Source organism: Canis lupus, chromosome X (genome assembly GCF_048164855.1).
Source record: "Canis lupus baileyi chromosome X, mCanLup2.hap1, whole genome shotgun sequence".
Lineage (NCBI taxonomy): Eukaryota > Metazoa > Chordata > Mammalia > Carnivora > Canidae > Canis > Canis lupus.
Window position 1 is genome coordinate 83,837,211 of NC_132876.1, and position 27,916 is coordinate 83,865,126.

A 27,916-nucleotide genomic window follows, 5' to 3' on the forward strand; every position below is an offset into this window, starting at 1 on the left:
TCAACAAATGATCGTTTTTAAATGGATTCGTACTTTCATTGTAGTCAGGATCTCACAGGAGCTTACAGGATGGCTTCCACAGGTCCCCCTCTGCTGGACTGTAAAGGTCATTTGCTCATGTGGCAACATTATTTGGCACCTACTGTGTGCATACCCTAGGATGGGTCCCTCTCTGTCTGTAGAAACTTCTCTGGTGCAGGGAAGACAGCCAAGGGAACTGATGATATCATATCAGGTGGTTATGTGGGTTTTGGCTTATCCAGGGCAGAGGGATGGGGGCATATAGACTGAGTGTATGTGTCTAGGGCCCTGGGCATTGGGGGTGGGGTACAGAGATGGGCACACATCACGTCTGGAGCTTCAGGGAATGTCTGTGTGGCAAATCTAGGTTTATCACGATTGTCAGTGAGTATGTCATTTGGGTGTGCATGTTCGTATGAGTTTCCCTGGTTCTCTGTGTGTAGATGTGGTGCCTGTGTTTGTGTGTAGGCCTATATGCATGCGTGAATGCATGCATGCCCATGTGTGTTACCCTGGGCTTGTGTATGTCTGCATGGATACCTAGATCGGTGTATTCTCCGTCTGTATGTGCCTCCGTGTGTTTCTTTACTTTTGTGTGTGTCTATATGTATCTCCACGTGTGTGTCATTCCTGTGTGCCTCCAGGCCCCAGCAACCCAGGGCAAGGGTGTGTACCCCCCAAGTGTCCAAGTCGCCTTTCTGATGCTATGCCGCCCCCGCACCCTCTCTCTGCCTGACTGAGCCCGTATGGATATGGGAAATTGATTTCCCCCCACAGGGTACTGCGTGTGACCCCCATCCGTCGCAGTGAGGTTATTTCTCTACTTTTGAGTCTCTGCGTGTGCCTCCATTCCCCCCCATCCCCCCCATGCCTTCTATGGTGAATATCAACACGGGGAACTGAGTAACTACAGAGAATCCTGCCTGTGAGTGAGACTGGGTGTGAAAACCGGAATGAGGCGGGGTGGGGGTCTTGACTGACCACTCACCTCGACCCTCCCGACAAGTATCTACCCCGCCCCCACTCCCTAAATTGCGCATCCCCAATCGGACGAGGGGGAGGGGAATCAGGATGCGGCGTGGCGCGTGCGCACTGCCGCCTTCAGCACCACGGACAGCTCCTTCGCCCCCGCCTGTCGGCGCGCGCCACCGCCTCCCCAGCACTGAAGGCGCGCTGACGTCACTCGCCGTTCCTCCCCAAACTCCCCTTCGCAGTCGCCTTGGTCGCGTCCGCGCCGCCGCCGGCCCAGCTGGACAGCACCACGAGGGGCGCGAGATAGGGGGGTACGGGCGCGACCATCGGCGCTGCGGCGGCGGCGACTCAGCGCTGCCTCAGTCTGCAGCGGGCAACGGAAGAGTCGTGTCGTGCCTGAGAGCGCAGCTGTGCTCCTGGGCCCCGCGCGGTCCGCCCCCGCGGCTCCTGACCAGGCTGCTCCTAGGACCCCCTGCCCCACGCCGCAGCCATGAACTACCTGCGGCGCCGCCTGTCGGACAGCAACTTCATGGCCAATCTGCCAAATGGGTACATGACAGACCTGCAGCGCCCGCAGCCACCCCCGCCGCCGCCTGCTGCCCCCAGCCCCGGAGCCACGCCCGGTCCCGCGACTGCCATTGCCGAGAGGGCCTCCGCGTCCGCCCCTGTGGCCTCTCCCGCTGCCCCTAGTCCCGGGTCTTCGGGGGGTGGTGGCTTCTTCTCGTCGCTGTCCAACGCGGTCAAGCAGACCACGGCGGCCGCGGCGGCCACCTTCAGCGAGCAGGTGGGCGGCGGCTCTGGGGGCGCAGGTCGTGGGGGCGCTGCCGCCAGGGTGCTGCTGGTCATCGACGAGCCCCACACCGACTGGTAAGCCACTGCCGCGGATGTCTTCCGCGGGCCTGGGTCCCCCAGATCGTTCCACGATGAGCACTTATCAAGCACCTTGTGTGCTAGGCACCTGGTCCCCTAACCCAAACCCTTTTCCCTTAAATTATTATGCTGGGCACTTCCTGTGTACCCCGCCTTTGCCCCCACCCAGGCCTTCTCCATCCATACAGGGAGCAGTTATCGGGCGCCTGCTGTGTACCTCCTTTCCCAAAGCTTTGGCTTCAGTATATCCTGTGAGCATTCGAGAGTCTAATGTGCCTTGCCCTCCCCAACCCTCACCCCAAAGACCTTGTCCTTTAATGGATCTTGTGAGCATTTATCATTTACCTGCAGTGTGCCTTATCTCAGAGCCCTTCCCCAAAGCCTTGGGCTTCCATGAATTTTGTGAACATTCACTGAGAGCTTGCTATGTGTCTTGTCCCCCTCAATCCTTGCCCTCAGGCCTTCTCTCTACTAGAGCTTGTGAACATGTATCCAGACTGTGGTATGTGCCCCACCCCAACCCTCCCTCCAAAGACCTTTTAAGCTAGTCAGTGAACACTGATTGCCTGCTGCGTATCCCATCCCATCTTCTCACCAAGTGTTGCCTTTAATGGATCCTGTGGGGCTTTATTGAATCCCTTCTGTGTGTCCCAACTCTAAGTCCCTTCTCCAAGGACTTATTTCTCCAAAGGATCTAGAAAGCATTTATTAAGTGTCTGATATATGTGCCCTATATCCAAATCCCTTTCTCAAACATATTTTGCTCAAATGAGTCCCATGAGCATTTTTGAACCTCCTGTGACTCATCTTCAGACTCTCCCCAAAATCCTTTTCCTCCAATAGATCTAGAAAACATTTATTGAGTGTCTCCTCTATCCTCCATTCTCAAGCTACTTCAAAGACCTTTCCTTTGGTGAACCCACCCAGCATTTATCACCAGCCAGCCATGTGAGCCTTCTCTAAAGCTTCTTTCCTCCAGTCTGTTCAGCAAGCATTTATTGAATGCCTGCTGTGTACCCCATCCCCAAAGCCTTTCCCCAGTGGCTTCATTCTGCATGTGTTGAACGTCTGCATGACCCAAAATTAGACTTTCTCCATAAGGGCTTGCCTCCAGTTAATAGAGTGATCAAATACCTCACACTTGTTGTGTGCACCATTTCAATACTCTTTCCAAAGGCCTTTTTCTTTTCATCACTTCTTGGAGCATTTGTGGAGCACCACTGTGTGCCTGATTCTGTGCCCTCTACACAAAAGCCTTTCCTCTCATGGATGGAGAATCAAGCTTACATAGATCAAGCTTCTGCATCCCCATTCCCCTTCCCCAAAGACTTTTTCTCCAATGGATCCAGTGATTGTATGCCCATCCCTAGCACCCCTCCCACAAAGACCTTTTCTTTTAATGGATCCAGTGAGCGTTTATGTATTGTCTGCCAGGTGCTCGATTCTAATCACCTCCCCCACAGGCCTTTTCCTGCAATGGCCCCTGTGAGCATTTATGGAGTGCCATCTGTGTGCTCTATGTTCACACCTTCTTCCCAAGGTCTTTTTATTTTAGTGGATCCAGTAAGCATCTATGCAGTGCCTGCTGTGTGGAGGGAATAGACACCCCTTCCTTACCCCCTTGAAGAACCTGTGTCTGTCATAAAGCCTCTCCTTTCTTTTAATAAATCTAGAGCCCAATTTATAAGGATTACCCCTCCCCACTCCCTCTCAGTGTCCTTAGGGTTTCCTCTCCCAATCTTAAATCCATACCCTGAAAGTTCTTTCTCCTATTTAAGCCAGTAAACACTTATTAAGTTCCTATTATATAAGGGCCATTCTCAACGTCTGCTTTCCAAGTATGGAAGTTGCTGTCCCATCTCAAGACTTCTCTTTCCAGGGGTCTACTTCAACCTAAATTTATTGAGTACCAGCTTTTTACTTGTTAGATCACCCCTCCTTCACCCAGGAGCCTTTACCCAGCAGACTTTCTCTCTATTCAGAGCCATTTATTCATTCTACAGATATTTATTGCATACTTTCCCAGTGTCAGAGTATGGGAGGCCTCCATTTATTATTACTATATATGAAGAAGAACCCTCCTCCAGTTCCCCTTCCTTCTAACCCCAACCTCCAGCTGGATTCTCTATACCTTTTTCTCCATTCAACCCCACAATCGTTTAATAAGCACTTATTGCACACCAAGAACCCCATATTCAATGCATCTTCCTCTCCCCCTCTTGAAGCCCTAGTTCCCCCTTCAATAATCTCCATCTGACCTTTGACACTACACAATCCATAAAGTTCCATGTGCATCTACTGTATTCTGGCTAGGTCCCCTCCCCCACTTAGTAGCCATCTTGCCAACTGCTCTTTCCACTACCACCCCCCGCAATTAATCCAAAAAGCATTTCTTGATCTCTGACTGTATTCTCTTTTTTTTCTGACTGTATTCTTTTCAAAAAACCGCATCCCTCTTTTCTCCATCAATCCATAAAGCAGTTCTTGAACACGTACTAATAATTCCTTCACCAGCACCCACTCACAAAGGAGCCATCTTCTTGGCTAAATTTGCTCCATTGAAGTCAGCAAACCTTAAATGGGGCCCCTGCTGAATATTAGTAATCACTCTCCTTTAGACTTCCCATCCCCACTCCTACACTACAGGAAGTTTCTTTGCTGCATTTTTCTTTGTCCCATCAAACATTCATTAATTATCTACTGAATACCAGTAAGACCCTCCCTCTTTCAATAATTACAACTCTGGTGTTTTCCATTTTTTTCTAAGTTGTCCAGCAAGCATTTATTGAGCACCTGCTGAATTCAGTGAAAGATTCTTCCCTTCCCCTTCTGCATCTCAGAAACCCCCTTTATCCCAACAGCTGCTCTAAGTCTTTTCTTCCATTCCATCTAGCAACTATTTATTTAGGATCTACTATAGATGGGGTGGGATGGACAAAGGGAAAGGGCCTGTGTACACCAGGCTCAGCGTGGGAAACAGAGACTTCTGCATCACCTGCCTGCAGATATTGCAAGTATCATCTGACTTTGAGGATTTCAGCCTGGAATAAAGGAGGAGTTTTTGCAAACTCTGTAATGGATTGTACACCTAGATGGAGTCTGACACCTTTCCCACCAAACCTCACTACTCTCACCTTTTCCTGGGTCTCAAGTCCTCTGTGGCTTACAGTTGCAAACCCTGAGTTAAGAATCATCTCCCATTTTTATAAATAATTTAGTCCAATGTCCTTCAAACTGTGAGTCACCTAATGGCTTGTGACCAGCATTTCATTTACTTCATGCAGTAGTATAAATGAAAATAGAATATAACAAGAATATGCTACACATAATAAGTGGAATTATTATTTAGTGGAACTGTTACTCCAAGAAATTTAATCAGTAATGTATGCCATATATTATATTTGACATATGCTATATCATACATTTGCTATATAATAACTTTATAGTATAATACATATGTATGTGTATATTTTTCTTCATGAAGTGGATTAAGATAGACTAGGAAATACCAGACTCTGTTGCACGTAGTATAGGTATTCGTTTACTCAAACTTTCATTCCAATTATATATGTATATTTATATACCTTCTAGGTACATATACACATAGTATGTAATATGCAATATATTATATGTTATATAAGCCATACTGTATTATATTTGCTGTATAACATCAGAGGTGTCATATAAAATATATTACATATATAGGATAGGTTATTATGTATCTATGTATATAGTGGGTTATATAAACTCTATCTCTTATTGTGGCTTCTTTTCTTAGACTTCCCTGGAAGCAGGCCCTGAGACTCTGAGGTTTGTGTGCAGATTTATTGGGGAGAGCTCTTGGGAACAACACCTGTTGCGGGGGAGGAGTGAGGGAAGCAGGATTTAGAAGAGGGAAAGGTTGAGCTATGATGCAGCCACAACAGAAACCTCAGCCAATCCTCTGGGAGAGCTCTGGAGCAAGGATGACCCTTCAGAGTTACCTTAATCGAGGTGGGGGTATCCAGGCTTTTGTATTTTTACATCAGTCAATCATTAGTCACAAGCTGCCCCCTGGGAGGAAGCATAATCTTGGGGAAGGCAAATCCCTGCTGCAGAGGCCAGTTCCCAGTGAGGGACAGCGCTGTGAACCTTCAGCAGCAAATCTTCCCAGAAGCTCAGAAATAGATGGGAAGGCCTGAAGGTGGGGGTGGGGAGTGAAGATCTGAGGGGAGCACAGAATCCACTCCTTGTACTGCTCTGATCCACTTGCTTCTTAAAGCAAGATCGTCCCATCTGGAAACAGCATTTCCAGGATTGTAATTGGTCTTGTCTTCTGGGAGAGACTTGAAAGAGCATGGTTAGTGGGATGAATGACATCCTCCACTGATGCAGTTGATAAAAGTGGCATAAATAAATGATACGCATTGTCTCCTTCTTCCACTATGCATTCTAGATTCCCCTGACCCTCAGCTAGCACCTCTCTTGGGCTTAGTGGCTTACCTGTTGAGTGATCCATTCCCTCATCCTTGAGGGATTCCGGAGCCCTTGGTCCTCATGCCCTTCCCAGGCTGTGGCTGCTGTACTTGTTCATTTCCTTGCATGGTTGTGCAAGGAGGACCAACAGATGCTGAAGTGGATCACCTGGGTGCCAAACATATTCCTCCCTGCTCCCACTGTGTAATAGCAATCCCTGAACGTCCTCCTGACATTTCAGGCCATATACCCCTGTGAAGTGATTCATTCCTCTTCATATCCACTGGCATGTAAAACCTGAGATATCCAGGTGGCATCCATAGCTTAGAATGTAATAGGATTCTTGCTGTGTCCCCTGGTAGCAGTGTTCCCCTTTGGAGAACCAGGACCTCTAACCTTGCAGAGCCTTGAGGGAACAGGAAGCACACATTCCAAAAGTGGATCACTGGGATCGATGGTAAGCTGGGCCTCTCCTTTCACCTCTGAGTTCCCAGACCCATGTATTCTACCCATTGGGAACAGAGTATAAACAACGAGCCATTGATTTAGGGTGTTTTGGAGGATGGTACCCCATTCTTTCATGGTATCATTTCTTAGCTGTGGCTACAAAAGTTGTTCCAGGCCAGCAGCTTCTGGGTGGTATTATGGTATATAATGTCATCAGTTGATTCCATGGTCATGGGCCCACTTTGGCACCTCCTTTGCTGTCACATGTGTCCTTCAGTTTGATGCAGTGTTATGAGGGATCTCATACTGGTGGATCAAATATTGTGTAAGCCCTTGGACAGTGGTACTGGCTATGGTCCTGCAATCAGGAAAGGCAAACCCATATATAGAAAATCCCAGTCAAAATGAATAATTTGTCTTTCCAGGGTGGAAGGGGCCCAAAGTAGACAGCTTGCCACAAACTGGCTAGTTGGTCTTCTTAAGGGATGATGCCATGTCACAGGCTCAATGTTGGTCTCTGTTACCAGAAGATTGGACATTCAGCAATAATGCTGTAGGCCCCACTAATAGCCTCTATCTCTGCTACTCTTGCTACTTCATTCATGTACGCATCTGCTAGCGCTGGGGTGGCTGATTTGAGAGGCTGGCTGACATCATCTGGCTGACTCATTCTGTCTACCTGGTTGTTTAGTGCCACTTCCATTGGGGATGCTGTCTGGTGGGTGTTAACACACAATACAAAGATCTTCACTCCTCACTTTTTGCCCACTCCCATGTCTACCCCTATATGTCCACCCACATTTTCATGTCCCAGACCTCCTTGTCCTGATCTTTTTTGTTTAAGTTTTTATTTTAATTCCAATTAGTTAACACGCAGTGCAATATTAGTTTCAGGTCTGCAATATAGTGACTCAACACTTCCATACATCAACTGGTGTACCTCACCTATTTAACCCATCCCCCCACCTACCTCCCCTCTGGTAACTATCAATTTGTTCTCTATAGTTAAGAGTCAGTCTGTTTCTTGGTTTGTCCCCCCTCTCTCTTTTCCACTTTGCTCATTTGTTTTGTTTCCTAAATTCCATAGAGTGAAATCACATGATATTTGTCTTTCTCTGTCTGACTTATTTCACTTAGCATAACACTCCTTGTCCTGATCTTCTAATATTTTTCCTTCAGGGCCTCTAATCAGCCAAGCCATCTACCACTGCCCCTCAGTGAACATATTCTATTCTTGGGCCATTTTTCTTTCCCTATTAAGTAGATTACTGGGTGCATAGTCCAAAGCTCTGCCATTGGGAGCTCTGCCACTTTCAGGACCACTCTGAGTGGGGCTATCATACAGCCACTGTCCATTTTTGGCTTCTCCCCACATACCAAACCAGTCATTTTTGAACCAAGCTTAGGCTTTTTCTTCCTTCCTTCACCCACTGGTTGTAAGGGGTCCCCTTGGTGAGCTGAGGGAGGCACTAGTACAGCAGTGGGGATGACATGGGCATCTAGATTACCTGCTCAGGCAGCTTGCTCAGTCCTGCTTGAGCTTGATCCCAGCTGCTGGGTCCATCTGATGTTATTACTTGGTGGACCTGGCAGGACCCAGCTCACAATGGGCACCTGGATGCACAATCACTTGGTGCCCCGTAGTCAAGCATTCTGTCTACCAGAGCCCAGTACTGCACCAGGAATTGTTTCTCAAAAGTCATGTAATTCTCTGCTGCAGGTGGCATGGCCTTGCTCCAGAACCTGAGGGGCCTCCCATTCAAACTTCCCATAAGCTCCAACTGTATCTTTTCCCACTACTGACTTATCCGGTATCATAAGATCTTTCAGATCATATGGCATCCCATTCAGCCTTATGTTATACCTGAAATATGAATCAGAGCAGTATCTCCAGGTGTGGAATATGCTGCCTCTAGAACCTGAAGACACCTACCAAGTGTTGTGCTTTTTTCTTCATGGTGGGAGGTGTAAGATCCAATGCTTTGCCCTATTATTTGGAGGGGCTGTCCTGGAATGCCTTGGACCACTGTATCCCAAAAACTTTTGATAATGTGGCAGGCCTCTGAGTCTTTGTGTGGTTTATCTCCTACCCTCTGGAGTGCATGCGTCTTATCAAGACGATGTGCTAATCATCTCTTGCCCAATCAATATGATTTAATATAGCAGCCCAGTGTGATATTCTGTGGGATGTCCAGATGGCCCAGTGCCTTTGGACCATATGATGACGCAGAATGAGAAAGATAGCATAGCCCTGTGGCAAGACCATCAAAAAATATTGTCGTCAGTCCCATGTGAATGTGAAATGTTTCTGATCCTTTTTTCTGATCAAAGTAGAAAAGAGTGCATTCAGTAAGTCACCTCAGATACAGCCACCTGAGTATCTGAGGTTTGCTCTAGCAATGGCAGCACGTCCAGTACAGCTGGTTCAATTAGGGATACAGCTTGGTTGAGAATGTCTATACACATTCTCCAGGACCCAAACTGATTAATTCAGTGGAGATATGATGGGACTAACACCCCTGCATCCTTTAATCTCTCAAAGTAGCATGACTTTCCACCATCACTCTTAGGATAGATATGATATTATCTTTGATTTACTGATTTGATCAGGGGAGGGATGTGTAGTTTCAGAGGCATCCATTTGAACTTCCCCACTGCAATAGCTCTTACCCCTACAAACCAAAGAGCCCATGTAGGGGTTCTGACAACTACAGTTATGTCCATTTTATTTTTTTAAAGATTTTATTTATGTATTTGAGAGAGCATGAGCAAATTCCAGTCAAATTCTACTCAGGGATCATGACTTGAGCTAAAGGCAGATGCTTGGGATGCCTGAGTGGCTCAGTGGTTAAGCACCTACCTTCAGCTCAGGGTGTGATCCTGGAGACCCAGGATCGAGTCCTACATCAGGCTCCCTGCATGGAACCTGCTTCTCCCTCTGCCTGTGTCTCTGCCTCTCTCTCTGTGTGTGTCTCTCATGAATAAATAAATAAAATCTTTAAAAAAAAAAAAAAGAAAGGAAAAGATATCAATGAAATTAATCTCCTTGTCTGCTTCTCATTTCTTTTTTTAAAAAAGGCAGATGCTTAACCAACTGAGCTACCCAGGCACCCCCAGATATGTCCATTTTAATTATACATTTGTGAATGGGGGAAGTGACCACTGGGTGAACCTGTGGACCCAATGGACCCATTTTGAGCAGAACCTGGGACAGGACTTCATTTATCACTTTACCACTACTGTGCTTCTTGTTATGGCTGGTTCCACTCTTACCAGCATATTCCTTATTGATTTTGTAAGTGGGGTATATCCTCTGGACCTTCCCATAGAATATGATCAGCTGATGAGTTTTCTAGACTTACCTAGTATATCTTCTCTAACATGTCTGTTTCTTTGAGTCCTTTGATCCTTTCTTCCACAGTCTGCCATGGAAGATTTGGCATTTCTGTTTCACTTGGTATTGACCATTGTTTGCTCCAGGCTTCCACAAGTCATCTCACAGTATATCGGCAACATCAACTTCATGTTCCACCTCTTTGGCCCATTGTCCTTAGGACTCAGTTTCATGCATACTTTGACAGCTCCTGTCCGTACATATTGGCCAGGTCTTTCAGCTTTTGTGTATTTCTTTCCTTCCTTTGCAAGCTTAGAACCTCTCCAGTTAGGTATTCTAGGATTTGACCCTGCATATTGATCTGTTTGCTAAGAGGGGAAGGGGGTAGATTCTGAAAGGGGCAAGCATTATTTTGTAAGGCATCTGCTTCCTTCAGGGCCTCTGTATTATCTTCAGGCAGAGGGAAGGTCTATACTCTAACAAGGAGAAGTGGACTACTTCTGCAGGCCCAGTGGGTTCAGGTGAATCAACAAGTTCGAGGTGTTACATACATCTTCCCAGATATCCCCATCCCAAGTCTAAGGGCTTCACTCTTGTCCTATTAGGGCTCTGACCATGGCATAGGAGATGTGCTAGGCCTGAGAATTCAACGTTCTCCAAAGTTTTGTTACACTTATGATTATGCCCTAAGCCCCTAGTTCTCCCCTCTGTCTGCCCTCCAGTTGTAGAAGATTGGTATTTCCTTAAATGTATCCAAGGGGGTCCTCTGGCTTTCTCATTTTGCTTTGAATTAGTGATTACTCACCCTGAACATGTCAGATCTTTCTTCAGCTAACCAATGGTGTTTAACAAATAGTCACCCAGGTCTGCTTACCATTTCCCTCACACCTCCCAAGTGCCAGGGATATTTCACCAACTGGTGCATTCCCTTCTATCAGTATCTCATTAGAATTCACCATCAGTAAAAGTTACTGCTACCCCCAAACGCCAAGGGCCCACACTATAATTCTCACACTCATGAAAATACACTCGACACTGTGCCTCTTCCCACTACTGACACGTCCAGTATCATGGAATCTGCCAGATCATATAGTTCAAGTGGCATCCTGCTGGCACCACAGCCCAGACCTGCTGCCAAGTGCTTTATGTTGCTACAGCATGTTAAGGGCTATCTGTGCTCCACCCCCACAGACGATGGTTCCTCATTGCCTGCTGGCTGCTGAGTGACCCAATTCCAAAATGGCATTAGAGTCTTTTTTTGTAGTTTGACATCTCTGGCACTGTTTTAGGTTGGGTTCTCTGGAAATAGATTTTGAGGCAGGTATTTGTATGCAGGAGGCTTACTGGGGAGTGCCTTTAGGATCAATGCCTGTAAGGAGGGCAGGGTCAGGCAGAGGGAGAAACTGGTCCATGATGCAGCTGCATCAGAGGCCTCAGCTGATCCTAGGGCAGTGGTATGGTCCTTCTGAGTCAGCCTGTACTGAGGCAAAGGGGCCAGCCTTTGTACTCACTCATGGGCCAGATATAAGACGTGGGCTGCTAAAGTAGATATAATCTTGTCCAAGGCAGTTCCCCATGACAAGACAGTTCCCAGTGGGACATAGCCATGAGCTGTCAACAGCTGATATCTGGGTGCATTAGCCCTGAAGAAGACATCTGAGCAGAGTGCCACAGTATTCACTACACTTGTGGTCAAAAAAGTTTGAAATACAGTGACACAGTCTACATTCGTCACTATTTTATACATGAAAAATGTGCAGGTCTCAGAGAAATTCTCTTCCAACACTTGTGTGCAGACAGTATCAGTAATGGAGTGCATGTGTGTGTGTGTGTGTGTGGAGGGGTAGGGAAGGAGGAGGGGGAGGGAGGGAGAGAGAGGAAAAGGAGAAAATGACTGTGCTTGGAGTCTTTGGGGTTCATCAGTGAAGTCACTAGGGCCCCTTTGTGCTGTGCGGATGTGTCAGAGACCCTTACTTTGTGCATGTAGGTAACCCTGGGAGTGGTTCCTCTCCTCACCCCTCTTGTATGAGAAACCTGACTGGAGATGAGCTTCTGTGTGTAGAGAAGCCTGTCAGGTAGAAATCCTGGGCCTGGGGAAGGACACCACTGGAAACCAAGCCCAGCTGGGGTTGGGCCCAGGGATAGTGACATGGCAGTTCATGCTGCATCTACTGCTGTTCCTACCCCTCTTCCCTCCTATGGCTTCCCCTTGCCCTCAGCTGCATCCCCCACCCCTGGTCCCCATCATTGATGGCTCTGGCTTCTATAGAACCACTGCCAGCCTGCACCCCTCAATCTGCTCCTCCTCTTTTATATAGCTGCCCACCCACAGTTGTGTTCTTGGGGCACACAGCTACATGTGGCAAATGTGATGCTCCATGGGAAAAGGCCAGAGAGCAGAGAGATGCTTCAGGCCACATGAGCAGACACAGACACTGAGAAATATTGGGGCACACTTCATATATATGTATTCTCTAAGGTGTTTGGTTTTTGGTTTTTGGGGTTTTTTGCCATTTACGAACCTCCATGCAATTTCAAAGTACGTTACAGCTTATGAAGCATTCCCTCATTTTGCAAAGCTTTTCAAAAACATTTATGGTAGCAGTGGGATGAGCTGACCAGACTCTGGGGAATGCCTGCCTGCCATCTGTGGTTTAAGGACTTCTTTTAGAGTTCACAATGTCCTTTGACATTGACACACCTTCATGAGGATTACAACAGACTTCATTGTACGCAAAGCACAAAGCACTGTGGAGCTTCTCAAAGCGTTTCAACCATCACGAAGCATTTTATGGCTCTGAAGGGGCAAAAGGGTTAAAGGACTGGCCTGGGGTGTGTCTTCATGAGATTGATGGATGTGCTCTGCTTTTCCTCTCCAGGGCAAAATACTTCAAAGGGAAAAAGATCCATGGAGAAATTGACATTAAAGTAGAACAGGTTAGTTGGGGTAGATGGACCTGGGGGTCAGCTGTCCAGACTGAAAACTAGTTGGTCATCTTTGTGGGATGTGGATAAATCACTGATTTTTTCACCTTCCTAGGCTGAATTCTCGGATCTCAACCTCGTGGCTCATGCCAATGGTGGATTCTCTGTGGACATGGAAGTTCTTCGGAATGGGGTAAAGGTCATGCGGTAAGTATAAAAAGGTTAACTTGGTGTTATGGAAGAGGCATAAGGACTCCCTTAGAGCTGAGAGTGAGTCCCCCCACCACCACCCCATACCCATCCCTCTGTGAGCCAGAAATTAGGTGTATTACAGTAGCCAAGTTATGGAAACAACTTAAGAACCCATTAGTGAATGAATGGATAAAGAAGATGCGGTATGCATATACTATGAAATATTATCCAGCCACGAGAGAGAAGGAAACCTGCCATTTGCACCAATGTGAATGGACCTTGAGGACACTATGCTAAGTAAGATGAATCAGCCAGAGAAAGACAAGTACTGTATCCTGTCTATGCAATCGAAAAAAGGCCAAATTCGTAAAACCAGAGACTAAAGCAGTGGTTACCAGAGGCTGAGGAGTGGTAGACTAGGAGAGATGTTTAAGGGCATAAACTTGTAACTGGTAGAGAAATAAGTCCTGGAGCATTAATGCACAGTATAATGAATATAGATAACAATATTGTATCATAATTATCAAACTTACTAAGAGACCAGACCTTCATTATTCCCACCACCAAAAGGAAATGATTATTATGTGATGTGATAGAAGTGCTAAATAACGCTATATTGGCAATCCTATTACAATATATTAAGTGTGTCAAATTGACCTGTTTAATGCCTTAAACTTACACAATGTTATATGTCAATTAAAAAAAACATTAGATACAGAATGTGGGACGATAGCTTCCTTCTGCAGAGCCAAGGATCCTAGCAGACCACGAGCCAAACTTCTTAGTTATTAAGTCAGCAAATGTTTCTTGAACATCTACTGTATGCCAGGTGCTGCTCTCAGCATTTTACATTCAATAGGTATTTATGGAGTACCTATTGCGTCTGTGAGAGACACTTGAGAAAAGAACTGAAGGAGGTGAAAGAGAGCTATGTGTGGATATCCAGGTTGGGGGGAGGGGGGGAATGTTCCAGGCACAGGAAACAGCCCTGAGGCTGTTTGCTCACCCATCTCTCCTGGCCACAGTGTAGAGGCCCTGAGGCTGGAATTTATTCTGGGCCGCAGCCTTTGAGGACAGCTAATAGTCTGAGAGATTATGATCAGGGAGCTGTCAGAGCTGAGGGGTCAAGCTGCTAGCTGACCTGGGCAAGGCGAGAAACAGGTAGGAAAGGCTTCCAGGGGGTCACCAGATGGGGGAGGTGTAGAAAGGGTGCTGGCACTGGAGGACATAGCCGGTGCATATGTGTTGAGGTAAGCAGCCACTTTGCAATTTCTAGGAGCCGTGAAGACTTAGAAAGTTGGTTTTTGTTCTCAGGGTGGTGGGGAGCTTTGGGGAGAGTAGTATCCTGGACACTTCTCCCCCTGCCATGCCAGGTCTCTGAAGCCGGACTTTGTGCTGATCCGCCAGCACGCTTTCAGCATGGCACGGAACGGAGACTACCGCAGTTTGGTCATTGGGCTGCAGTATGCTGGCATCCCCAGTGTCAACTCTTTGCATTCTGTCTACAACTTCTGTGACAAGCCCTGGGTGGTAAGTGACAGGAAGAGTGCTACTGGTGGAGGGACTGTCTCATGCATGTGTGCACGTGGGAGATCAGAATCGCTGTGATTTGGGGAAACTGAGAAAGTTTGAAGCTTGGAATCCCAGCTTGGAGACTCCATCCAGGTGAAGGATTTGCTCACCCATCTCTCCTGGCTCTCATAGTTCGCCCAGATGGTTCGACTGCACAAGAAACTGGGGACAGAGGAATTCCCTCTTATCGATCAGACTTTCTACCCCAATCACAAAGAGATGGTGAGTCTGGGGGAAGGAGGATGGGCAAGGGGGGACAGCATCATGCAGACTGTGACATTATTGCCATTGGCATGCTGTCAGAGAGTGCAGCCAGTGTGTGCATGTGAAGGGTGAAATTGCTTCGTTACAGGGCTTATTAATACCATGAATTTACTTATGTGCTTGCAAGTGTGATTTAAATCAGTGATCCTGTTTCTTATCATATCTTTTCTCACCATTATTAACAATCAACTTCTTGTGTAGATGAACAGATCTAATGTAATGAACCAGATCATGTTACATATAGAAATCAAGTCATTGTTACTGATATTAGCAAACAGCCTTCTTACCAATGTTGCAAGTGAGGATTGGCAATAAAGATGATCAGTAGTGATGTTATAAATTAAATTGTTTGCCAATAGCCATTGAATTGTTACTTACTATTATTATAAAATAAAATCACTAATATTACAACTTATCACTAATACTACAAATTACTCTTATTGATGTAAATTATGAGTACTACTGTTATGAATCAAATTGCAGTTCCCAACAGAAATTGAATAAGCATGACTAGTGTCTTTGAAGATTATAACTATTACAAATTATTATCAGTATTACAAATTATGCTCTAATATAAATTATAAGTCTGTTTTGAATTATATTATACTTAATAAAGGTTACATTATCATTACTAATATCATCAAATATTATAACTAATAATTACAATTCATTAACAGTGTTACAAATTAAGATTTTCTTTATTTTTTTAAATGATTTTATTTATTTATTCATGACAGAGAGAGAGGCAGAGACACAGGCAGAGAGAGAAGCAGGCTCCATGCAGGGAGCCCAATGCGGGACTCAGTCCCACAACTCCAGGATCACACCCTGGGCCGAAGGGAGGCGCTCAACCACTGAGCCACCCAGGCGTCCCACAAATTAAGATTTTCATATAAGAAATTAAACCATTAGTACATTGTAAAATATTATTGTAAATTATTGCCAATGTTACAAATTAAGTTTACTAATATAAATTATAAGTACCTATATTTTGAAATATCTTATAGTTTCTAATAGAAATCATCATTAATATGGTTAACATTCCAGTTTACATTATGAATGATTGCTAATATTAAAGTTATAATTATTAATATAAATTAATGAGTTCCATAGTTATGAATCAAATTTTAGTTGCAAATAGAAATTGAATCACCATTATTGATGCCATCAAATTTTACAACTAATTTTATAAATGTTTAACAATGTTATAAATTCTATTTGCTTATATAAATAATCATCACCACTTTTGTGAATTAAATTACAGTTAAATGTCAATGTCGACCCAAAGTTACCATCTTGGTCAAATAAACATTGGTATTAATATTAAAAATTATTACCAGCATTACAAATTATGGTCACTGATTTAAGTTAACAGTATTATGAATTAAGTTTACTTACAGATGAACATCAAATCATTAGTTCTTAGGAAACCCAATTTGTTTACCATCATTATTATTATTCCACATTCTTTGAGAGACAGTATAGCTGGTTGTGGTTGAGAGCATGGACTCTAGCTAGCGTTTCTATATTGGAATCTTAGATCTACAACTTATTAGCTTCCTAACATAGGAAATGATACTTAGTGGGCAGCCCTGGTGGCGCAGCGGTTTAGCACCGCCTTTGGCCTGGGCTGTGATCCTGGAGACCCAGGATCGAGTCCCACGTCGGGCTCTCTGCATGGAGCCTGCTTCTCCCTCTCCCTGTGTCTCTGCCTCTCTCTCTCTGTCTCAATAAATAAATAAAAAATCTTTAAAAAAAAAAAAGGAAATGTTACTTAGTGATCTGTGCCCCAGTTTATCCATCTACAAAATGTGGGTAATAATAGTTCCTGCCTCAGAGTTGGTGTGAGAATTAAATTATTTAATGAATGTGAAGTGGTTAGAACAGTGCATCTGGCATATATTAACTGCTCCCTAAGTGTTAACAGAGTTCCCCTCTATTCTAAATTTGTTGAGTGTTTTTATCATGAAAGGATGTTGAACTTTGTCAAGTGTTTTTTCCTTATTTATTGATATGATCATGTGGGGTTTTTTTTCCTTTATACTATGAATATGGTATATTACATTACTTAAGTTCCATGAGAATTGAGCCACATTTGCATAACTGGACCAACTCTCACTTGGTCTGGTGTATAATCTTTTTAGGATTCTGTTTTTTTAGATTTTGTTGAGAATTATGGAATCTATAATCATGAAGGATATTGATCTATTGTTTTCTTATAATGTCATTGTCTGGTTTTGGTATCAGGGTGATAGTAGCTTCACAGAATGAGATGGATAGTGGTCCCTTCTCTTCTATTTTGGGGAGGAGCTGTGAAAGATTAGCGTTAATTCTTTTTAAATATTTGTAGAATGCACTGGTAAAGACATGATGTCTAGTCCTGGGCATTTCTTGTAGGATTTTTATTTTTTAATTTTTTTAAAGATTTAGTTTATTTATTCATGAGACAGAGAGAGGCAGAGAGAGGCAGAGGGACACAGGCAGAGGGAGGAGAGAGAGAGAGAGAGAGAGGCAGAGACACAGGCAGAGGGAGAAGCAGGCTCCATGCAGGGTCTTCAGGATCACGCCATGGGCTGAAGGTGGCACTAAACTGCCGAGCCACCCGGGCTGCCCTCTTGTAGGATTTTTTAAAATTATTATTACTAATCTTTTTTAAAAATATTTTATTTATTTATTTATTCATGAGAGATACAGAGAGAGAGGCAGAGACACAGGCAGAGGAGAAGCAGGATCCCTGCTGGGAACCCAATTCAGGACTTGATTCCAGGACCCCAGGATCATGCCCTGAGCCGAAGGCAGATGAAGGCCATGAGCCACCCATGCATCCCTATTATTATTACTAATCTGATCTCTTCATTTATTATAAGATTATTCAGGTCTTCTGGTTCTTCTTGAGTCAATTTTGGTAGTTTGTGTCATTCTAGGAATTTGTCCCCTTCACCTAGGTTTTCTTATTTGTTAGCATACAATTGTTCATAGTACTCTTTTAAATTTCTTTTCATTTCTGTAAGGTTAGTAGCTATGTCCCTCTTTTATTCTTTATTTTAATAATTAGTTTTCTCTCGTTTTTCCTTAATCTAAAGGTTTGTCAATTTCGTTGATCTTTTCAAAGAACCAACTTTTGGTATCATTGATTTTTCTCTATTGTTTTTCTATTCTCATTTCATTTATTTTCACTCTAATCTTTATTACTTATTTTTTTATTGAAGTATAACTAACATACAGTGTTATATGTTAGTTTCAGATGTACAAAATAATGATTCAACAATTCTATACCTCTCTCAGTGCTTATCAAAGATAAGTGTACTCTTAATTCCTTTTATCTATTTTGTCCATCCCCCCAACCACCTCCTCTCTGGCAACCACTAGTTTGTTCTCTGTGTTTTAAGAGTCCAGGGTTTTGGGGATCCCTGGGTGGCTCAGCGGTTTAGCGCCTGCCTTTGGCCCAGGGCACGATCCTGGAGTCGCAGGATCGAGTCCCACGTTGGGCTCCCTGCACAGAGCCTGCTTCTCCCTCCTCCTGTGTCTCTGCCTCTCTCTCTCTATGTCTATCATAAATAAATAAATAAATCTTTAAAAATTAAAAAAAAAGAGTCTAGGGTTTTGAGATGCCTGGGTGGCTCAGTGGTTGAGCAACAGCCTTTCAGCTCAGAGTGTGATCCTTGAGTCCCAGGATCAAGTCCTACATTGGGCTCCCTGTACGGAGCCTACTTCTCCCTCTGCATATGTCTCTACCTCTCTCTCTCTATGTCTCTCATGAATAAATAAATGAAATCTTTAAAAAGAGAGTCTAGGGTTTTTTTCGTTTGTTTCTTTTATTCTTTGTTTCTTGCTTTAATTTAAAATCCATTAATGAACATATAGTGTATTATTAGTTTCAGAGGTAGAGTTTAGTGATTCAACACTTGCATATAACACCCGGTGCTCATTATATCAATTGCCCTCTTTATGCTCATCACCCAGTTACCCCATGCCCCTACGCACCCCTCCAGCACCCCTCAGTTTGTTTCCTAGAGTTAAGAGTCTCTTATGGTTTGTCTCTCTCTCTGATTTCATCTTATTTTATTTTTCCCTCCCTTCCCCTATATTCATCTATTTTGTTTCTTAAATCCCACATATGAAAGAAATCATATGATGTCTTTCTCTGACTTATTTCATTTAGTATTATCCCCTCTAGCTCTGTCCATGTTGTTGCAAATGGCAAGATTTCATTCTTTTCTATAGCTGAGTAATATTCTATTGTGAATACATACCACGTCTTCTTTATCCATTCACCTATCTATAGACACTTAGGTTGCTTTCATATTTTGGCTATTGTAAACAATGCTGCAGTAAACATAGGGGTACATATATCTTTTTTAATTAGCGTTTTCATTTTCTTTGGGAAAATACCCTGTAGTGGAATTACTGGACCACATGATAATTCTATTTTTTTTGAAGAACCTCCATACTATTTTCCATAGTGACTGCACCAATTTGCATGCCCACCAACAGTGCATGAGGGTTCCTTTTTTCTCCACATCCTTGCCAACACTTATTATTTCTTGTTTTTTTATTTTAGCCATTCTGACAGGTGTAAAGTGATATCTCATTCTGGTTTTAATTTGCATTTCCCTGATGGTTAGTGATGTTAAGCATCTTTTCATGTGCCTGTTGGCCATCTCTATGTTTTCTTTGGGGAAATGTCTATTCAAGTCCTCTGCCCGTTTTTAATTGGATTATTTGTGGGCTTTTTAGTGTTGAGTTGTATAAGTTCTTTATATATTTTGGATATAAACCCCTTATGAGATTTACCCCTATTCACTTGAAATTATCTTCTCCCATTCAGTAGGTTTCCTTTTTGTTTACTTGATGATTTCTTTTGATGTACAAAAGCTTTTTATTTTGGTATGGTCCCAATAGTTTAATTTTGCTTTTGTTTCCATTGCCTGAGGAGATGTGTTTCTATGGCTGATGTCAAAGAAATTATTGCCAGTGTTTGCTTCTCGAAATTTTATGGTTTCAGATCTCACATTTAGGTCTTTAATACATTTTCAGTTTATTTTTGTGCATGATGTAAGAAAGTGATCCAGTTTCATTCTTTTGCATGTAGCTGTCCAGTTTTGTCAGCACCATTTGTTGAAGAGATTGTCTTTTCCCATTGTATATTTTCGCCTCATTTCTCACAGGTTAATTGACCATATATGTGTAGATTTGTTTCTGGACTCTATTATTTTCCATTAATCTGTGTGTCTGTTTTTGTTCTGGTACCATACTATTTTGATTACTACAGGTTTGCAGTATGTCTTCAAATCTGGGATATCAGTTTTGTTCTTCTTTTTCAAAACTGATTTGGCAATTTAGGGTCTTTTGTGGTTCTATACAAATTTGAGATTATCTGTTCTAGTTCTGTGAAAAATGCTGTTGGTATTTTGATACGGATTACATTAAATCTGTAGATTGCTTTGTGTTGTATGGACATTCCAACAATATTGCTTCTCCCAATCCATGAGCTGGAATATCTTTCCATTGGTTTGCGTCATTTTCAGTTTTTTTCATCAATGTTTTAGTTTTCAGAGTACAGATCTTCCACTTCCTTGGTTAAGTTTATTCCTAAGTATTTTATTATTTTTGGTGCAATTATAGTATGATTGTTAATTTCGCTTAGTTTCTTAATTTCTCTTTCTGCTACTTCATTGCTAGCATATAGAAATGCAGCAGATTTCTGTATGTTAATTTTGTATCCTCTGACTTTACTGAATTTAGCTATCAGTTCTAGTAGTTTTTTGGTGGAGTCTTTGGGGCTTTTTATATATAGTATCATTTCATCTGCAAATAGTGAAAGTTTTACTTCTTCCTTACTAATTTGGATGCCTTTTATTTCTTTTTCTTGTCTGATTACTGTGGCTAGAACTTCCCATACTATGTTGAATAAAAATGGTGAGAATAGACATCCCTGTCTTGTTCCTGATCTTAGAGGAAAAGCTCTCAGTTTTTCCCCATTGAGTAGGTTAGCTAGGGTTTTTTCACATATGGCCTTTATTATGTTGAGGTATGTTCCCTCTAAACCTACTTTTCCAGGAATTTTTATCATGAATGGGTATTGTACTCTGTCAGATACTTTTCCTGCATTTATTGAGATGATTATATGATTTTTATCACACTGATTGATTTGTGAATGCTGAACGACCTTGCATCCCTGGAATAAATCCCACTTGATTGTGGTAAATGATTTTTTAAATGTATAGTTAGATGCAGTTTGCTAATATTTTGTTAAGAATGTATGTATCTATGTTCATCAGAGATACTGACCTGTAGTTTTCTTTTTTGTAGTGTCTTTATCTGGTTTTGGTATCAGGGTAATGCTGGCCTCATAGAATGAATTTGAAAGCTTTCCTTCCTCTTCTATTTTTTGGAATAGCTTGACAAGAGTAGATATTAATCTTTATTACTTCTTTCCTTCTGCATGCTCTGGGATTAATTTGCTCTTCTTTTTCTAATTTCTGAAAAATGGAAGAATAGGTTATTGATTTTATATCTCTCTTCTTTTTAAATATACACATTTAGGGGCACCTGGGTGGTTCAGTGGTTGAACATCTGCCTTCAGCTCAGATCATGATCCTGGGATCCTGGGGTCGAATCCCACATTGGGCTCCCCATGAGGAGTCTGCTTCTCTCTCTGCCTGTGTCTCTGCCTCTCTCTCTCTCTCTCTCTGTGTCTCTCAAGAATAAATAAATAAAATCTTTAAAAATAAATAAATATACACTTTTACAACTATGAAATTTCCTATAAGCATCACTTTAATTTTTTTAAAGATATGTTGGGTTTTTTTTCTCATTCATCTCAAAGTATCTTCTAATTTACCTAGCAATCTCTTCTTTGACCCATTGGTTGTTTAGAAACACGTTGTTTGCTTTCCACATATTTGCAAAATTACCTAATTTTTTTCTGTTGATAGTTTCTCTTTTTTTAAGATTTTATGTATTTATTCATGAGAGGCACAGAGAGAGAGAGAGAGGCAGAGACACAGGCAGAAGGAGAAGCAGGCTCCATGCTGGGAGCCTGACATGGGACTTGATCCCGGGTCTCCAGGATCACACCCTGGGCTGAAGGCAGTGTTAAACCACTGAGGAACCCAGGCTGCCCCTGTTAATAGTTTCTAATTTCATTCAGGTGTGGTCAGAGAACCAAAATACAAATATTTTGTATGATTTAAGTACTTTTACATTTTTTGGGACTTGTTTTCTGGCTTTGTGCCCTTGAGGAGAATGTATATTCTGCTGTCATAGAGTAGACTGTTCTATAGATGTCTGTTAAGTTTAGTTGGTTTATAGTGATATTCAAGTCTTCTCTTTCTTTGTTGATCCTCTGTCTAGTTTTTTTCTCTATCCTTGAAAGTGAGGTATTGAAGTCTCCAGCTATTATCATAGAATTCTTTATTTCTCCCTTCAGTTCTATCTTTTTGTTTCATTTATTTTGGGGCTCTGTTCTTCAGGTACATATGTGTTTATCATTATTATATCTTCTTGATAAATTAACCTTTTTATCCATTTAAAATGCCCCATGTCAATTGGGCTCCCTGCTCAGTAGGGAGTCTGCTTCTCCCTCTCCCTCTGCCCTTCCTTCCACTTGTGCTCTCTCTCTCTCTCAAATAAATAAATAAAATCTTTAAATAAATAAATCTTTAGAAAATGTTGAATTACTAAATTAAATATTAAGCATAAAAGGCAGATATAGGGACCCCTGGGTGGCTCAGCGGTTGAGCGCCTGCCTTCAGCCCAGGGCGTGATCCTAGAGTCCCAGGATCGAGTCCCACATCAGGCTCCCGGCATGGAGCCTGCTTCTGTCTCTGCATATGTCTCTGTCTGTCTGTCTCTCTCTTTGTGTCTCTCATGAATAAATAAATAAAATCTTAAAAATAAATAAATAAAAGGCAGATATAGACAGAATTGATTAATTATATGCTGTCTATAAGAGACACACTTTAGATTCAAAGGCAAATAAGTTGAAAGTAATGGATGGAAAAAGATTAGCCATGCATACAGTATCCGAAAGAGAGTTGGCTATAATAACATCAGATAAAACAGACTTTAAAACAGAAATTGTTACTAGAGATAAAGAAGGACATTTTTTAAAAATTAAGATGTTATTTATTTATTTGAGAGAGACACAGCAAGCACCTGAGTGAGGTGAGAAGCAGAAGGAGAAGCAGACTCCCTGCTGAGCAGGGAGCCTGATGTGGTGCTCAATCCCAGGACTCCAGGATCATGACCTCAGCCAAAGGCAGGCACTTAACCACCTGAGCCATCCAAATGCCCCTATTTATTTATTTTAGAGAGACACAGAGACAGAGAGAGTGTATGAGCACAGTGGAGAGGGGCACAGGGGGAGGGAGAGAGAGATAATCTCAAGCAGACTCCTTGCTAAGTGTAGAGCCTGACACATGGCTTGATCTCACAACCCTGAGATCATGATCTGAGCCAAAACTAAGAGTTGGATGTTTAACTGACTGCAGCACTCAGGTACCCTGGATATAGAATTATTACATGATGGTCTTTTTCTTTCAGTGCTTTGAATATGTTGTCCCACTGCCTTCTAGCCTCCAAGGTTTCTGATGAAAAATCAGCATTAATCTTACTGAGGATCCTTTGTATGTGATGAGTCCCTTTACTTTTACTTTTCTCAAGTTTCTCTCTTTGTCTTTGGCTTTCATATGTTTGTTTATGATGTGTCTAGATGTAGATCTCTATGGGTTTATCCTATTTTAAGTTCAGTGAGTTTCCTAGATGTATAGATTAATATTTTCCATCAAATTTAGGAGATTTTAAGCCATTATTCCTTTCAGTATTTTTTATTGCATCTTTCTCTCTACTCTCTCCTTTTGAGATTCCCATTATGTGTGTGTTGATATGTTTGACAGTGTTTCACAGGCCTCTGAAACTCTATTTATTTTATTTTTTTTTCTTTCGGTTCCTCACAATGGATTATCTTGGTTGACCTACCTTTAAATTCATTGATTCTTTCCTCTGGCAGTTCAAATCTAAGGTTGAGCCCCTCTAGTGAATTTTTTATTTCAGTTGTGTTTTTCAGTTCTGGACTACTATTTTATCATTTCTGTCTCTTTATTGATAGTCTCTATTTGTTAGAATATCATTCTCATACTTTCAATTAGTTCTTTAGACATGATTTCTTTTAGTTCTTTGAAAATATTTTCAGGACGTCTGGGTGGCTTAATGGTTGAGCGTCTGCCTTCAGCTCAGGGCATGATCCTGGGATCCGGAATCAAGTCCCTCATCGGGCTCCTTGTGGGGAGCCTGCTTCTCCCTCTGCCTGTGTCTCTGCCTCTCTGTCTCTGTGTTTCTCATGAATAAATAAAATCTTTAAAAAATATTTTTTCAATAGCTTATTTATAGTCTACTAAGTCCAATATCTGGGCTTCCTCAGGAACAATGTCTATTGGCTACTTCATTTTTCTCTGTTTGGGTCATACCTTATTGTTTCTTTGCATGTCTCATACATTTCTGTTGGAAACTTAATATTGCAAATAATATTATATGGCAGAATCTGGAAATCAGATTCTGTTCCCCATTCCAGGATTTATTTTTCTTGCTCTTTTTCAAGTGACATTCCTAAACTAATTCCATAAAGGTTGTATTCTTTGTCCTATATGGCCACTGAAGCCTCTGCTTCATTAGCTTAGTGGTCAGGTAATGAATGGCAGATATTTCTTTAAATACCTAGAACCATTAAGTCTCCAAGCTTTTGCTGATGGGCCCTGTGCACACGTTGGGGCATGCCTTCAATACCCTAGCAGGCTACCTAAAACTTTACTTCCTGGTTTTGCAGAGCCTCAAGGTCAGCAAAAGATCCTGAGCATACACACAGCCTTATGCATATTTGTGGTTTTCTAGATTCCTGGTAATATGTCAGTGCTTTTCAAAGCCTCCTATGGAGATCTCCTTACCCAACTTTTCCTGTTAGGTTTTTCGGTTAGCTTGTAATGTTTGTCCTAACTATAATCACTGCCTCAAGTGCTTCCTATGTTAAACAATTGCTACTGATTGTTTTTGAAAAGAACCCCCAGGGAAAGCTGTTCACACTAGGTGAACTCTGAGTCAAATCAAATAGACAAGCCTTGTGAATGGAGTTTTCTAGGAAAGTGCCAAGCAGGTCAAATAAAGATAGTTCTCTAGGAATGTTGATTTTCAAGGCTGTTGTGGAGGTAGGGAGAAGGGGATGGAAACAGGGAAAATTCAAATGCCACAAAGCATACTGTTCTTATTGAGATTCAGCCATTTTTCTTGAATACATGCTTCCTGAATTGTTATAAACCTTTGGTCAATTTCTAGAGTACTGAAAAAATAAATTTTGAGGGTTTGCCAGTATTCTCATTGCTTTTATGGAAGAGAAGTTTTTATAGGCCATTTCTCTGGCATTTCCACTGGCATCACTTCCAGACATATTTTTTTCTTCACCAGCACCAGCCCTAAGATAATAGTGTTTCAGAGCCAGGGTGTGGGAACTAGATGTACTCACTGATACTGGAATATCTTTGCTTCTAGGCCCTCTCATTATATAGAGCTAAGAAATTTATATATATATGGAGTTTCATGTATTCATATTGAAACCTCTAATTCTAATCCAACACATCATAAGGCTTCTTCTAGCTTTCCCCCTTTCTATACTTATATTTTTCTTCTATAACAGTGAGAACCCTAGCCTCCAATATCATCAGTGTGTTTACTCATTTGCTCAATCCCCCAATACACAGAATGTATTTTTAGAATTTCAACATCCACACCACTATGAAAAACAAACTTAATAAGGTAGACCTTGATATCTGTTGGCCCTTTTTAGGTCTTTAGATGAGGATATACAGTCAAAGTACTGTATTCAAAAGTTTCTTTGTTTAGTTCATTTTATTTTTCATTCAGCATGATTACATTATTCATTTTACTTCAAATATTTGTTTCCCTTTGTATTAAACTTTAGTCTTTTCCCTTTCTATGACTTAATTATATATTTTTTCATACAAGATATTAGCATGATTCCAAAAGTCAAAATATAGAGAGGCATACATGGATAAAATTTAAAACCTAGATGAAATACATAATTTCCTAGAGCAACACTGTTTCCCAAAATTGACCTCATTAGAGCTTAACAGACCAGTTTCCATAGAACAAAAGATAAAGTGAGTAAGGAAGTACTCATAAAAAAAGCATCAGGCCCAGATGGTTTCAGAGGAGAATTTTCCAAATTTACAGAGCAGTTATTCCCATTGCCAAATAAATTTTCCAGAGAACAGAAAATGAAAAGAAACTTCCACATTGTTTTTTCTAAAGCAATTATAACATTGCTTGCACTCAAAAAAGCATGGATTATTTTCACTCATGAATAGCAATGCAATAATCCTAAATGAAATTTTGGAAATATCAGAGAGGGTGACGGAACATGAGAGACTCCTAACTCTGGGAAACTAACAAGGGGTAGTGGAAGGGGAGGTGGGTGGGGGGGAATGGGGTGACTGGGTGATGGGCACCAAGGGGGCACTTGATGGGATGAGCACTGGGTGTTATACTATATGTTGGCAAATCGAACTCCAATAAAAAATATACAAAAAAAATCAAATGAATTCAAAACTATATTAAGAAAATTATGTAGCATGACCAAGTAAGTGAGTTTCCTTCTGGGAATGCAAGGATGGTTCTTTATAGGTAATATGTTAATATAATACAACATATTAATAAATCTAAGGAGAAAATCATATGATCATTTCCATAGATATTTTTATTTTTTTTATTTTTTTATTTTATTTTTATTTTTTTTTATTTATGATAGTCACAGAGAGAGAGAGAGAGAGGCAGAGACACAGGCAGAGGGAGAAGCAGGCTCCATGCACCGGGAGCCCGACGTGGGATTCAATCCCGGGTCTCCAGGGTCGCGCCCTGGGCCAAAGGCAGGCGCCAAACCGCTGCGCCACCCAGGGATCCCCTCCATAGATATTTTTAAAGACTTTGGCAGAGGGCAGCCCCGGTGGCGCAGTGGTTTAGCGCCGCCTTCAGCCCAGGGCCTGATCCTGGAGACCCGGGATCGAGTCCCACATCGGGCTCCCTGCATGGAGCCTGCTTCTCCCTCCGCCTGTGTCTCTGCCCCCCCGCCGAATAAATAAAAAAAAAGACTTTGGCAGAATTCTGATACAACTATTCAAAAATAGAAATCAACTAATAACTTCTTAACATGATGAAATTTGTATACCTTGATCCTAAAGTTATCATCTGTTTAATGGAACAACATAGAAGGCATTTTCAATAAGATCAGAAACAAGGCAATGCCCTTGTTTCTCCACTGCTTTTCTCCACTCCTTTTCAACTCTGTACTTGGAGGTATTAGACCAATGCAGTTAGACTAGGGAAAATAATTATAGATGTAAGAATGAGGAAAAAAGACACAAAAATATCTCTATTTAAGATAATATCAATAGTATACCTGGAAATTCCCAATAGAACCAATAATAAAGCTAATTCAAATAATAAAGAATTCAGTAATATAGCAGAATAGATAATCAACATATAGAAATTAGTTTTCATATATACAAAGAACCAGATATAATGTGTAATAAAAGAGAAAACCCCATTTGTGATAACGAAAAAGGATATGTCATGATAAAGTCAACAAGATGTCAATTTCTCTTCTCAAGTCTTAATTTATAAATGCAATGTGATCCCCAAAAATATACCTATAAGCTTTTATCTGCAACTGATAGAGGTTAATAGTAAGCTTCACATGGAAATGCAAACATGCAAGAATATCCATTACAAAAAACACCAGCTCTGATAGAGGGGTGGGCAGTTAGCCCTAACAACCTATAGGGAGTCTAATGCTTC

General features: G+C 42.0%; 1 protein-coding gene across 2 annotated transcripts in view; it reads left to right on the forward strand.

The window, feature by feature from the left end:
* Positions 1–1,316: 1,316 nt before the first annotated feature.
* Positions 1,317–27,916, forward strand: part of SYN1 (synapsin I) — a 49,552-nt gene continuing 22,952 nt past the window's right edge. Inside the window, exons 1-5 of one of the 2 annotated variants that reach the window (XM_072815737.1) lie at positions 1,317–1,860; positions 12,979–13,036; positions 13,140–13,231; positions 14,590–14,746; positions 14,921–15,010. In XM_072815737.1, coding sequence (XP_072671838.1) covers positions 1,484–1,860; positions 12,979–13,036; positions 13,140–13,231; positions 14,590–14,746; positions 14,921–15,010 — 774 coding nt within the window. In that variant the 5' untranslated portion in view covers positions 1,317–1,483. The remainder of the gene's footprint in view (positions 1,861–12,978; positions 13,037–13,139; positions 13,232–14,589; positions 14,747–14,920; positions 15,011–27,916) is intronic. The other variant, XM_072815738.1, reaches the window with a different exon arrangement.